This window comes from Anser cygnoides, chromosome 6 (assembly GCF_040182565.1).
Source record: "Anser cygnoides isolate HZ-2024a breed goose chromosome 6, Taihu_goose_T2T_genome, whole genome shotgun sequence".
In the NCBI taxonomy this organism is placed as follows: domain Eukaryota; kingdom Metazoa; phylum Chordata; class Aves; order Anseriformes; family Anatidae; genus Anser; species Anser cygnoides.
The window spans coordinates 13,381,171-13,392,171 of NC_089878.1; the positions used below are offsets into that span (position 1 = coordinate 13,381,171).

Sequence of the window (11,001 nt, forward strand, 5' to 3'; positions counted from 1 at the left end):
GAAGTAGCACCTGCCATAGGCTGCCTTGTGCTGCTACCAGAAGCACAGGTAGGGATGGGGAAGAAATGCAATGTACAGTGGGGACAGGGGCTGTGCTGGGGGCCAGCTGCACACCCCGGCTCGTTGGTCTAGGGGTATGATTCTCGCTTAGGGTGCGAGAGGTCCCGGGTTCAACTCCCGGACGAGCCCCCCCTTTTGGACTCCTCTGGCCTGCAAACAGATCCTGGTGGGACACAGCACAGACGGGGCCCTGCTGCCCCACAGCCCCGACACCTCGGGCACAGCCCCCTGCTGCCTCCCTCCACACCCCGCACCGCAGACCCGTGCTGCCCTGTGCCACGGGGACAAAAGGGACAGGGCGCAGCCAGGGCTCCGCTGGCACGGGGACAGCAGAGCGGGGCCCCGCGGACACCACGTCCCTGTGGGGCAGCTCTGCCTGGGGCAGAGCCAGGAGCTGGCCAAGGCGAGTGCCGCAGCCATTGGGGAGCAAGGAGCAGGAACCGCGAGCAGGGCAGAGGGGCTCTGGGGATGCCCTGCAGAGGGCAGAAGGAAGAGGAGCTCCTTGTGGGCCTCCACCCTCCAGGCATTTCGCCATGTGCGGGCTGGGAGGGAGGAAAAGGCTGGAGATGCTGGGGCTTGAACCCAGGGCCTCTTACATGCGAAGCAAGCGCTCTCCCACTGAGCTACATCCCCTGGCCAGCACCCCTGAGGGGGCCGTGGCCCTGGCAGCAGCACCCGGGCGCTGCCTGCTCAGGCGGCAGCGTCTGAGCCTGCCCAAAGCTGGCTGCGCGGCCCGAGAAAGCCTCTGGCCTCAGCATGGGGTGCCGCTTGCAGGCTGCTGGGGGATGCCAGGGCCGCCCCCGCTGCTGCAGCGGTGCCCGGGGGGACAAGGGCCCCGAGCCAGCCCCCCTGCGTCCGCCCCCTGCGGGGAGCGCCTGGGCTGCGCTGCCCAAAAGGGGGGCTCGTCCGGGAGTTGAACCCGGGACCTCTCGCACCCGAAGCGAGAATCATACCCCTAGACCAACGAGCCGGGGTGCTGGGGCCCTCTGCACCCTCTGCCCTCGTGCCCCACAGCTCCCAGGGCTGCTGGGGCACCTCAAGCTCTCGCATTTGCCCCAGCGCCGCTGCCACGCACAGCCCGGGACAGGAGCTTCCTTCCCGACGCTCCCCAGGCCCTCGGGGGCACGTCCTGTGCCAGCCCTGCAGCCCCCGACGGCTGCCCTGCCCTGCCCTGCCCTGCGCAGGAAAAGCATGGAGATGCTGGGGCTTGAACCCAGGGCCTCCTGCATGCAAAGCAAGCGCTCTACCGCTGAGCTACATCCCCACAACCATGGGGGACCTTGTCGGGGGGCTCTGCTTTTAACAAAACCTTCCTCCGGCCTCCTCCTCCTCAGTCCACACAGTTCACCAACAGCTCAACACACCTCTCCCGCTCTTCCACAACAGACCTTCCTCACAAACCACAGCTTGCGCACGACACACTCCCCCCTTCCTGCTCACCACGCTCTCCACAGCCCTCCTCCACGTGGACACGCACCCACCCCAAAATCAAACCCTCTCCCCCTCACAACGGCCACTGCCTTGGCCCTGCTCCCCAACGCAATCGGAGCTCCCCCACACGCTCTCTGGGACAGGGAGCCAGAAAAGGTGGGGCTCGTCCGGGAGTTGAACCCGGGACCTCTCGCACCCAAAGCGAGAATCATACCCCTAGACCAACGAGCCGGGGTGCAGCACCCCTTTGCACCCCCACTCTCGCTGCCCCTCACCTTCACCCCTCAGCCATCACAGTCCCAGTGCCCCCAGCTGGTGGTACCCGTGACCTGTGCTGCAGCCTCCCTCAGCCCACTGCATATTAGAAAGAACATCATAGCTGTGCAGCTGATGGAGCACTGGGACAGATGCCTTCAGGGGTTGTGGTATCTCCCTCTTTGGAAATGTTCAAAAGGCATTGGGACATGGGCCTGGGCAACCTCATGCGGGTGTCCCTGCCTGAGCAGGAGGGTTTGTCCAGGTGATGTGCAGAGGTCCCTTGCACTATAGTGAAGTTGGTGCTTCTGTGACTTTCTGGGAGAAGGCCAGGTGAGAGGGGAAATTGTGGTGTCCTTGAGGGCTGCCCCATGGAGGAAGGAGGGGGCTGCTGCTGAGCATCATCTGTGGTGAGCACTGCCACGTTCAGGGGGACACTAGAGAGGAGGAAAGGTGCTGAGAGGCTGAGGTGTGCCCATGGTGTTCGGTGCTGTGCCACAGGCACGTCCAGCAGCGATCTGGAGCGCGTGGTGTCATCAGGAGGAGCCTCCCTGCTGCGGTCTGTGGCAGGGGAAAAAGGCAGCACAAGGTGCCCCCAGCAGTGCCAAGGAGGTGTGGGGCAGCGAGAGTGGGGGTGCAAAGGGGTGCTGCACCCCGGCTCGTTGGTCTAGGGGTATGATTCTCGCTTTGGGTGCGAGAGGTCCCGGGTTCAACTCCCGGACGAGCCCCACCTTTTCTGGCTCCCTGTCCCAGAGAGCGTGTGGGGGAGCTCCCATTGCGTTGGGGAGCAGGGCCAGGGCAGTGGCCGTCGTGAGGGGGAGAGGGTTTGATTTTGGGGTGGGTGCGTGTCCACGTGGAGGAGGGCTGTGGAGAGCGTGGTGAGCAGGAAGGGGGGAGTGTGTCGTGCGCAAGGTGTGGTTTGTGAGGAAGGTCTGTTGTGGAAGAGCGGGAGAGGTGTGTTGAGCTGTTGGTGAACTGTGTGGACTGAGGAGGAGGAGGCCGGAGGAAGGTTTTGTTAAAAGCAGAGCCCCCCGACAAGGTCCCCCATGGTTGTGGGGATGTAGCTCAGCGGTAGAGCGCTTGCTTTGCATGCAGGAGGCCCTGGGTTCAAGCCCCAGCATCTCCATGCTTTTCCTGCGCAGGGCAGGGCAGGGCAGCCGTCGGGGGCTGCAGGGCTGGCACAGGACGTGCCCCCGAGGGCCTGGGGAGCGTCGGGAAGGAAGCTCCTGTCCCGGGCTGTGCGTGGCAGCGGCGCTGGGGCAAATGCGAGAGCTTGAGGTGCCCCAGCAGCCCTGGGAGCTGTGGGGCACGAGGGCAGAGGGTGCAGAGGGCCCCAGCACCCTGGCTCGTTGGTCTAGGGGTATGATTCTCGCTTCGGGTGCGAGAGGTCCCGGGTTCAACTCCCGGACGAGCCCCCCTTTTGGGCAGCGCAGCCCAGGCGCTCCCTGCGGGGGGCGGACGCAGGGGGGCTGGCTCGGGGCCCTTGTCCCCCCGGGCACCGCTGCAGCAGCAGGGGCGGCCCCGGCATCCCCCAGCAGCCTGCAAGCGGCACCCCATGCTGAGGCCAGAGGCTTTCTCGGGCAGCGCAGCCAGCTTTGGGCAGGCTCAGACGCTGCCGCCTGAGCAGGCAGCGCCCGGGTGCTGCTGCCAGGGCCACGGCCCCCTCAGGGGTGCTGGCCAGGGGATGTAGCTCAGTGGGAGAGCGCTTGCTTCGCATGTAAGAGGCCCTGGGTTCAAGCCCCAGCATCTCCAGCCTTTTCCTCCCTCCCAGCCCGCACATGGCGAAATGCCTGGAGGGTGGAGGCCCACAAGGAGCTCCTCTTCCTTCTGCCCTCTGCAGGGCATCCCCAGAGCCCCTCTGCCCTGCTCGCGGTTCCTGCTCCTTGCTCCCCAATGGCTGCGGCACTCGCCTTGGCCAGCTCCTGGCTCTGCCCCAGGCAGAGCTGCCCCACAGGGACGTGGTGTCCGCGGGGCCCCGCTCTGCTGTCCCCGTGCCAGTGGAGCCCTGGCTGCGCCCTGTCCCTTTTGTCCCCGTGGCACAGGGCAGCACGGGTCTGCGGTGCGGGGTGTGGAGGGAGGCAGCAGGGGGCTGTGCCCGAGGTGTCGGGGCTGTGGGGCAGCAGGGCCCCGTCTGTGCTGTGTCCCACCAGGATCTGTTTGCAGGCCAGCAGTGCCAAAAGGGGGGCTCGTCCGGGAGTTGAACCCGGGACCTCTCGCACCCTATGCAACAATCATTCCCCTGTGTGGTGGTCCCTTTTGTCCCCATCAGAGCCTGGCGCACAGGGGCCCTTTAGAGTGCCTGGGCTGTGTGGCCAATGCACAGAAGTGGGCACAGCCACAAAGTGCCCCATGTGCAGCATCCATGGGGGCAGCTGGTCTGCGGGTGCCAGCAGGGACCCCCGGGCAGAGCCCCTCCGTGTGGGGGATGTAGCTCAGCGGGAGAGCGCTTGCTTTGCATGCAGGAGGCCCTGGGTTCAAGCCCCAGCATCTCCATGCTTTTTTATGGCCAAGCCACAGCCCACAATACAGCGCTGAAGGGGGAAGGTGGGTGCTGGCAGGAGGCAGCGACGTGTGGAGGGCAGGTGTCAGGGGGTGTGGGACAGCAGGGCCCCATCCATGCCGTGGACAACGGCTGTTTGCAGGCCAACGGTGCCCAAAAGGGGGGCTCGTCCGGGAGCTGTCGCACCCTAAGCGAGAATCGTACCCCTAGCCCAACGAGCCGAGGCGTGCAGCTGGCCCCCAGCACAGCCCCTGGCACCCCTCGGCCCCAAAGACCACACAGCCCACAAGGCCCAGAACAGAGGAGGGGGCTGCCCTGGGAAGTGAAGAGCCCTGTGTGGCCTCAGCATGCCCCCTGCAGCCCCAGAGCAGGGCTAAAAGCTGTCGCTGTGAGCAGGATTCGAACCTGCGCAGGGAAACCCTATTGGATTTCGAGTCCAACGCCTTCACCCCTCGGCCATCACAGCCCCCGGCTGGGCCAGCTGGGGCTACCTGTGCCCCGTGCCCGTGCCACCTTGGTCGCTGAGGGGCATCCCCAGGCAGCCCCTGGTGCCCCCACAGCCCCCATTCCTCGTGGGTCAAGGGCCGTGGAGAGGCTGGGGCACCGCCAGCGCCAGCCCTGGGCCCGCTCTGCACCGGGATGGTGGTGGCAGGGCCTGAGGCCAGCAGGGGCCAGTGGCGGTGCTGCCCCAGCACTGCAAGGGTCGGCACAGGGTGGGGGGGGGGCAGCTGCACACCCCGGCTCGTTGGTCTAGGGGTATGATTCTCGCTTAGGGTGCGAGAGGTCCTGGGCTCAACTCCCAGATGAGCTCCCCCCTCCCCTCCCCAGCCCTTTGGTCCCACTGCCCCACTCCAGCCCCTTGCAATGCCCATTCGGACCCTGCAGGGAGAAGGTAGGGGTCAGGCTCTGCTGCCTCAGACCACCTGGACACCTTGCCTCCACAGCTTGCTGCCTCCTGCCGGCACTGAGCTTTGGCCCCAGAGGCATGCTCACTGAGCCCACGGGGATGGGTGACTACATGCCCAAAAAAAGCACTCTTCTACTGAGCCACATCCCCTGCATAGTGTGTGGGTCTTTGGGAAAATCACCCTCACACTGCTGCCCCACACTGCCTTGTCCCAAGGGCCCTTTCACCCAGACAGGCCCTCTGAGGCCCCATTTTGCTGTCAGTTTTTGCTCTAATGGGCTTCTCTCCAGGCTCCATGGACATGCCCACCCCAAAGTGGCCGGCTCTCCTCCTGTCACAAGCCACTCTCCTGACTCTGCTCCCCACCATGAGCTGGGGCTCCACGTCTGCCACAGCTGGTGGATGTCCAAAAGGGGGGCTCGTCCGGGAGTTGAACCCGGGACCTCTCGCACCCGAAGCGAGAATCATACCCCTAGACCAACGAGCCAGACTGGCCTGAAGATGCAGAAGTCCCATTATTCAGTGTTAGATAATCACAGAACTGTGATGGTGCAGCAGGAACTGGGGAAGTTCCTTAGAGTCCTGTGATTGTCTGTAGCTGGGCCATCCCTCTTGTTCTTACCAGGCTGTCATGCTGGCACCTGGACATGACCACAGGCTGTGACAGCCACATCTCCAAGGGCCATAGGGACAACAGAACCATGGGGTTTGCAGCATGGCCAGGTACATTAGGCATGGGATATAGTTCAGGGGGAGAGTGCTTGCTTTGCATATAAGGCCCTGGATTCAAGCCCTAGCATCTCCAGACTTTTGTTCCCCTGTTAACCATCTCCTCACTGTGGCTGTGGTGGTAAACCACACTTCTGCATTCCCCAGAGGAGTTATGCGCTGTATTCTCAGTGCATCATGGCCTTAGACAGACCTGCCTGATGGGGACGTGGTGCTGGCATCACCCAGTTCTGCCATCCCCCACCACTTCCACCAGCCCTTTCCCCACCGAGGAGCAGTCTGCTCGTACTGTCATTGCTCCTTTTTTTCTCATTTACCCCCACAGCACATCGTTCCCACCAGTGCTGGGGACTGTCCCAGCAGCCTGGATATCCCCAAACCTGGAGAGGCCACCTGTCCCCATGGTGCCAGGCAGCAGAGCCCCATCCCTACCCTGCCCAGACAAGCCAGGTTGTGGATGCCCAAAAGAAGAGTTTATCCGGGAGTTGAACCAGGAATCCCCCAGGCCCTGGTCCCTAGTCCCCTGCCAGCAGCAGGCAAAATCCACCGCTGTGAGCAGGATTCGAACCTGCGCAGGGAAACCCTATTGGATTTCAAGTCCAACGCCTTCACCCCTCGGCCATCACAGCTCCTTGCTTAGTCCCATGGGTACCTCCTCCCCCCTTGCTGAGGATCTGGCTCCAGGGAGGGAATCCCCATAAGCCAGCGTGGAGCCATCCATGCACCAGGCAGCCCCAGTGCCTACAACTGCCTCCCCATGCCATCAGCACATCCCAGGGCTGGGGAAAAAAGAATGGTGGGGGATATTTCCTGATGGCTGAGCAAAAAAAAGTCAGGCCAGGCAGGGAGCCTCACCTCAGGGCAAGTAAGGGAAACAGCCTCCAGCAATGCATCCCGTGAAGGCAAAGGGCTTCAAGGGGAAAAGGACGTGTAGGTGCTGGGGGTTTAAACCAGGATGCAAGCACTCTCCTGCTGAGCTACATCCCTTACATATTAGGGGGGGGTCTCTCCTTTAGGAAAGTCTCCTCCCCACAGAACCACATAATGACAGAATGGCTGGGGTTGGAAGGTACCTCTGGGCCCATCTGGTCCAACCCCCCAGCTCAGGCAGGGACACCCACATTAGGTTGCCCAGGACTATGTCCAAGTGCCTTTTGAAGGTCTCAAAGCAAGGAGTCCACAACCTCATTAGGCAACCTGTTTCAGTGCTCCGTCACCTGCACAGGAAAGACATTCTTCCTGGCATTCAGAGGGAGCCTCCCGTGTTCCAGGTTGGGCCCAGTGCCTCTTGTCCTGCCGCTGGGCAACACTGACAATAACACTGCATCTCCAAACCACCCCCAGGGAGGCACAGAACTGGCAGAGCCTCCGAGGAGCCCAGGGCGGCCCACAGTCAAAGCTGTCCCCAGGCTGCTCCTGGCCCCACCAGCTGCAGGGAAATGACCACGATTGTCTCTCCTCTCCCCTGACCAGCCACTGCAGGCGGCGGGGCACGTTCTCTCCTGTTATGGTGAGCTCAGGCTGTGTGGGCAAAACTTGGTGCTGGTGGGAGGCAGCGAGGTGTGAAGGATGGGTGTCGGGGGGGTGGGGCAGTGGGCCCCTGTCCCTGCCCCATCCCCACAGGGTCTGTTTGCAGGCCAGTGGTGCCCAAAAGCGGGGCTCGTCCGGGAGTTGAACCCGGGACCTCTCGCACCCTAAGCGAGAATCATACCCCTAGACCAACGAGCCGGGGTGTGTAGGTGTAGGCCCCTGCCCTGGGCCGACTGTTGGGGTGCTGGGGCAGTACCTGGGGCCTTTCATCCCCAGTGCTGGTTTCCAGAAGGACCCTGGTGGTGGCCCTGAGGAACAGAACAACACCATGTCCTGGGCATGGGGAGGACTTTCACCCTTCTTGTTTAGAGTGAAAGATATTCCAGGCTCAAATCCTGGAGTAGCCCCCTCTTTTTGGGAACCACTGTCCTGCTATGGTCCAGCTAGCGCAGAGCTCCGTGGGGGCCTAACTCCAGCTTTTAACCCGATCCCATAGTCCCAGCCCCCTGCCCTGGCTCCCAGTCCTTCTGGTGACTCCATTAGCAGGAGTACAAGGACAGGGGCTGGGCAGGGGTATGACTTCCCTTGGGAAGATCCCAGGGGACACATAGAACCCCTTTTAGGTAGGGGTACGTGGGCACCATGGCTCAGCTGGTTAAAGCACCTGTCTAGTAAACAGGAGATCCTGGGTTCGACTCCCAGTGGTGCCTGCCCTGGGGGCTGTTTTTCCTCCCTAGCCCCTGGCTGGGGACACTGCTGAGGTCTGCACCTCAACAAAGGGCACCCACCCAGGTGTCCCTGCTCCTCTGCCTCACCACACCCCCATTTGCCCCCTCCCAATGAGCAAGATGTCTTGGCAAATTCAGGGTGCGTGTTTTTACTCCAAAGCTCATTTCAAGGAAGGACAAGAGACAGAGACCATCATGGAGATACCAGGCAATATCCGGAAGTCTGGGTGGGGCAGGAAGGACTTGGGAGCTGGGGTTCGTCTCTGGGAAGTGGGGTAGGTGTTGGGGCACCAGCAGCGTGTGAGCAAGGAAGGACTCCATGAGGATGAAGGAGAGGGTATCAGGGCAAAGGCATCACCTGCTGGACTCGGGGCCCCACAGAGGTTTCCAGCACTCTTCACTGGCAGCAGAAGAGGCGTAGATCATTCAGGGCCGTGTCATCCCTCTTCAGCCCCCACGCAGGCTCCTGCCGTGTCTGGATGCCGCACACTGCCTTAGGGCACTGATGGCTCCAGCCACCCCACTGGCCCCAGACAGACCCTGGCCCCTGCAGCACCTGCCCGTCAGAGCATGCAAAGCGTGCGTTGGTGGCAGCCACTTCATCGTGCAGGAACCCATGCTGGGGCACCTGGACCCGCAGCGCAAAGCCCACCAGGTGCCCTTGGTGGGGGCACCAGAGGACCTCCGTCCAGCTGCCCCACCTAGAAGGGGAGAAACAGCAGTCGGTCCTGGGCCAGGGCTGCAGGCGGAGGAGGAGGGTGCGAGCCCTTTTGTGCTGGGGTGCCGTGGAAATAGCGCTCCAGACACAGAGAGGGTATGGGGGCCATTGGGAGCTCACCTGCCGCTCTGGGACTCGGCTGTGTAGCTGCTGTCGGCGTTCCCCCCACGGGAGCAGTGCAGCCGAACCCCGTTCAGTGCCGTGTCGTCCTCCATCACCCCCTGCGGCGGCTCTACCTGTGAGGGAAGGGAGGTGGGGGGTCAGGTGCCAGGGGGGTCCTCGCACACAGCATCCCCAGACCAGCCGCCAGCACAGAGGCTGCACCTTGAAGCTGACACCGCTGGCGTAGGACCCCTTGGGACACATCTCCGGCCAGGCCCAGTCACCCCAGGGTCCCCCGTTGGACACTGAGATGACTGAGGCATCGCTTCTGCCCAGGTCCTGGCCCTGCCATCTCCCTGTGGTCCCTGCAAGCCCCACCAGCAGCAGCAGGACGCACGCTCCCGGCATGGCTGTCCTGCCTGCGGCCGTCCCACTGGGCTCTTACACCGGCCCCCGTGGCGGGGCGTGCAGCAGGAACCTGCGCGTCTCAGTTACCTCCTCGGGGTGCCCAGGCCTGTCGGACAGCCAGGATTAGCCACAGGAAAGGGCTAATCCCCTGCCGGGTGGGGGGCAGGGGCCTGATCTGTGAGCACCCTGCCAGGCAGCTTGCCCAGAGCCACCGGGAGTCCTGGTGCCAAGAGCTCTGCAAGGGGCTGCTCGGGTGGCACAGGGCCTAGTGCCATCCTTTCCCCCTCTGGGCTCCCACCATTTGCGACGGGAGCCGCGCTCTGCCTGTTCTCTTTCTTCAGCCCCCCCCCAGGCGCCCGTGCCTCTTCTGCAGGGGGCAGCTGAGTAAGGCTGGGTCACGGCATTCAGTGCAACTGGGGCAAAAAGGCAGGTGCCTGGGATCCAGCCTACATCACCGATGAAAATCATGTACCCTCTTCCCTGCCCCCACGTCCCACGGTGCCTGTTGCACTCAGGTTTCACACTTGACTGCTCCCAGTTTGCTTGCTGGGTGGCACCTTCCTCTTTCTGCGGGGGATCGTTTTACTCCTTAGTAGCCACTTTCTGCAGTAACAGCTCTTTTAAACATTTCCGGGCGTTTTTAAACATTTCCGAGCTTTTTTAAACATTGCCGGGCCCGGGGCTCCTTGAAAAGCCGCCCAGAAGGGAAGGAGAAAGCCGGGGTGAGAGGGGAGCCGGCAGTGTATGGGAACCAGGTGCTCCTCTCGGGGACGGGGAGGAAAAAACTCCCCAGGGCTCACGGGTGCGGGCTCTCCTCTTTGCTAGGCGGGAGCTGCGACCGGCGCAGCCGCCAGCCCCGCGCCCCCGGCAAAAGGCTCCGACGAGGGTGGGATTCGAACCCACGCGCGCAGAGCGCAATGGATTAGCAGTCCATCGCCTTCACCACTCGGCCACCTCGTCCCGCCCCGCGCCCGCCCCGCCGCCCGCCCGTCACGGGGCCCCGCCCCGCCCCTCGGCCGCCGCCTCACGGCCGCGGGCCCGCCCCGCCCCGCCCCGCCCCGCTGCAGGGCCCGCGCGGGCAGCGCTTCGCCAGCGCCCTCTTAGCGCAGCCGGCAGCGCGTCAGTCTCATAATCTGAAGGTCCTGAGTTCGAGCCTCAGAGAGGGCAGCGGCTGTTTTTATTTTATTTATCTTATGTTTTTATTTACTGCCGCCCGCTCCTGCCCCCGGGCCGCGGAGTGTTGCAAAAAGCCGCCCGCAGCCCCGCATCGCAGCAAAGCAAAACAAAAACAAAAACAAAACAAAGCAAAACGAAAAGGCAGGTGCCCTCTCTGAGGCTCGAACTCAGGACCTTCAGATTATGAGACTGACGCGCTGCCGGCTGCGCTAAGAGGGCGCTGGCGAAGCGCTGCCCGCGCGGGCCCTGCAGCGGGGCGGGGCGGGGCGGGGCGGGCCCGCGGCCGTGAGGCGGCGGCCGAGGGGCGGGGCGGGGCCCCGTGACGGGCGGGCGGCGGGGCGGGCGCGGGGCGGGACGAGGTGGCCGAGTGGTGAAGGCGATGGACTGCTAATCCATTGCGCTCTGCGCGCGTGGGTTCGAATCCCACCCTCGTCGGAGCCTTTTGCCGCCGCCCGGC

At 63.6% G+C, this 11,001-nt stretch overlaps 1 protein-coding gene and 19 non-coding genes across 20 annotated transcripts; 9 read left to right on the forward strand and 11 right to left on the reverse strand.

Moving 5' to 3' along the window:
* The first annotated feature begins 117 nt into the window (after positions 1-117).
* On the forward strand, positions 118-189 carry TRNAP-AGG (transfer RNA proline (anticodon AGG)). Its single transcript has one exon. It is a non-coding gene; the product is annotated as a tRNA-Pro (tRNA).
* A 432-nt stretch (positions 190-621) lies between these two features.
* On the reverse strand, positions 622-693 carry TRNAA-CGC (transfer RNA alanine (anticodon CGC)). The gene has a single exon. It is a non-coding gene; the product is annotated as a tRNA-Ala (tRNA).
* A 265-nt stretch (positions 694-958) lies between these two features.
* Positions 959-1,030, reverse strand: TRNAP-CGG (transfer RNA proline (anticodon CGG)). The gene has a single exon. It is a non-coding gene; the product is annotated as a tRNA-Pro (tRNA).
* Positions 1,031-1,252: 222 nt separating this feature from the next.
* Positions 1,253-1,324, reverse strand: TRNAA-UGC (transfer RNA alanine (anticodon UGC)). The gene has a single exon. It is a non-coding gene; the product is annotated as a tRNA-Ala (tRNA).
* Positions 1,325-1,650: 326 nt separating this feature from the next.
* On the reverse strand, positions 1,651-1,722 carry TRNAP-UGG (transfer RNA proline (anticodon UGG)). Its single transcript has one exon. It is a non-coding gene; the product is annotated as a tRNA-Pro (tRNA).
* Positions 1,723-2,402: 680 nt separating this feature from the next.
* Positions 2,403-2,474, forward strand: TRNAP-UGG (transfer RNA proline (anticodon UGG)). Its single transcript has one exon. It is a non-coding gene; the product is annotated as a tRNA-Pro (tRNA).
* A 326-nt stretch (positions 2,475-2,800) lies between these two features.
* TRNAA-UGC (transfer RNA alanine (anticodon UGC)) lies at positions 2,801-2,872 on the forward strand. The gene has a single exon. It is a non-coding gene; the product is annotated as a tRNA-Ala (tRNA).
* Positions 2,873-3,089: 217 nt separating this feature from the next.
* On the forward strand, positions 3,090-3,161 carry TRNAP-CGG (transfer RNA proline (anticodon CGG)). Its single transcript has one exon. It is a non-coding gene; the product is annotated as a tRNA-Pro (tRNA).
* A 265-nt stretch (positions 3,162-3,426) lies between these two features.
* TRNAA-CGC (transfer RNA alanine (anticodon CGC)) lies at positions 3,427-3,498 on the forward strand. The gene has a single exon. It is a non-coding gene; the product is annotated as a tRNA-Ala (tRNA).
* A 669-nt stretch (positions 3,499-4,167) lies between these two features.
* TRNAA-UGC (transfer RNA alanine (anticodon UGC)) lies at positions 4,168-4,239 on the forward strand. The gene has a single exon. It is a non-coding gene; the product is annotated as a tRNA-Ala (tRNA).
* A 391-nt stretch (positions 4,240-4,630) lies between these two features.
* TRNAS-CGA (transfer RNA serine (anticodon CGA)) lies at positions 4,631-4,712 on the reverse strand. The gene has a single exon. It is a non-coding gene; the product is annotated as a tRNA-Ser (tRNA).
* Positions 4,713-5,568: 856 nt separating this feature from the next.
* On the reverse strand, positions 5,569-5,640 carry TRNAP-CGG (transfer RNA proline (anticodon CGG)). Its single transcript has one exon. It is a non-coding gene; the product is annotated as a tRNA-Pro (tRNA).
* A 789-nt stretch (positions 5,641-6,429) lies between these two features.
* Positions 6,430-6,511, reverse strand: TRNAS-UGA (transfer RNA serine (anticodon UGA)). Its single transcript has one exon. It is a non-coding gene; the product is annotated as a tRNA-Ser (tRNA).
* Positions 6,512-7,065: 554 nt separating this feature from the next.
* On the reverse strand, positions 7,066-10,343 carry LOC106029350 (vitelline membrane outer layer protein 1 homolog). The gene is made up of 3 exons (XM_013170627.3): positions 9,183-10,343; positions 8,979-9,094; positions 7,066-8,841 (listed from the first exon to the last, which is right to left on the reverse strand). Exons 1-3 carry the CDS (start codon positions 9,366-9,368, stop codon positions 8,538-8,540), a joined length of 606 nt encoding a protein of 201 aa, XP_013026081.2. The 5' UTR covers positions 9,369-10,343; the 3' UTR covers positions 7,066-8,537.
* Positions 7,539-7,610, reverse strand: TRNAP-AGG (transfer RNA proline (anticodon AGG)). Its single transcript has one exon. It is a non-coding gene; the product is annotated as a tRNA-Pro (tRNA).
* TRNAT-AGU (transfer RNA threonine (anticodon AGU)) lies at positions 8,049-8,122 on the forward strand. The gene has a single exon. It is a non-coding gene; the product is annotated as a tRNA-Thr (tRNA).
* TRNAS-GCU (transfer RNA serine (anticodon GCU)) lies at positions 10,247-10,328 on the reverse strand. Its single transcript has one exon. It is a non-coding gene; the product is annotated as a tRNA-Ser (tRNA).
* Positions 10,344-10,462: 119 nt separating the features above from the next.
* TRNAM-CAU (transfer RNA methionine (anticodon CAU)) lies at positions 10,463-10,535 on the forward strand. Its single transcript has one exon. It is a non-coding gene; the product is annotated as a tRNA-Met (tRNA).
* Positions 10,536-10,690: 155 nt separating this feature from the next.
* TRNAM-CAU (transfer RNA methionine (anticodon CAU)) lies at positions 10,691-10,763 on the reverse strand. Its single transcript has one exon. It is a non-coding gene; the product is annotated as a tRNA-Met (tRNA).
* Positions 10,764-10,897: 134 nt separating this feature from the next.
* Positions 10,898-10,979, forward strand: TRNAS-GCU (transfer RNA serine (anticodon GCU)). The gene has a single exon. It is a non-coding gene; the product is annotated as a tRNA-Ser (tRNA).
* Positions 10,980-11,001: the final 22 nt, after the last annotated feature.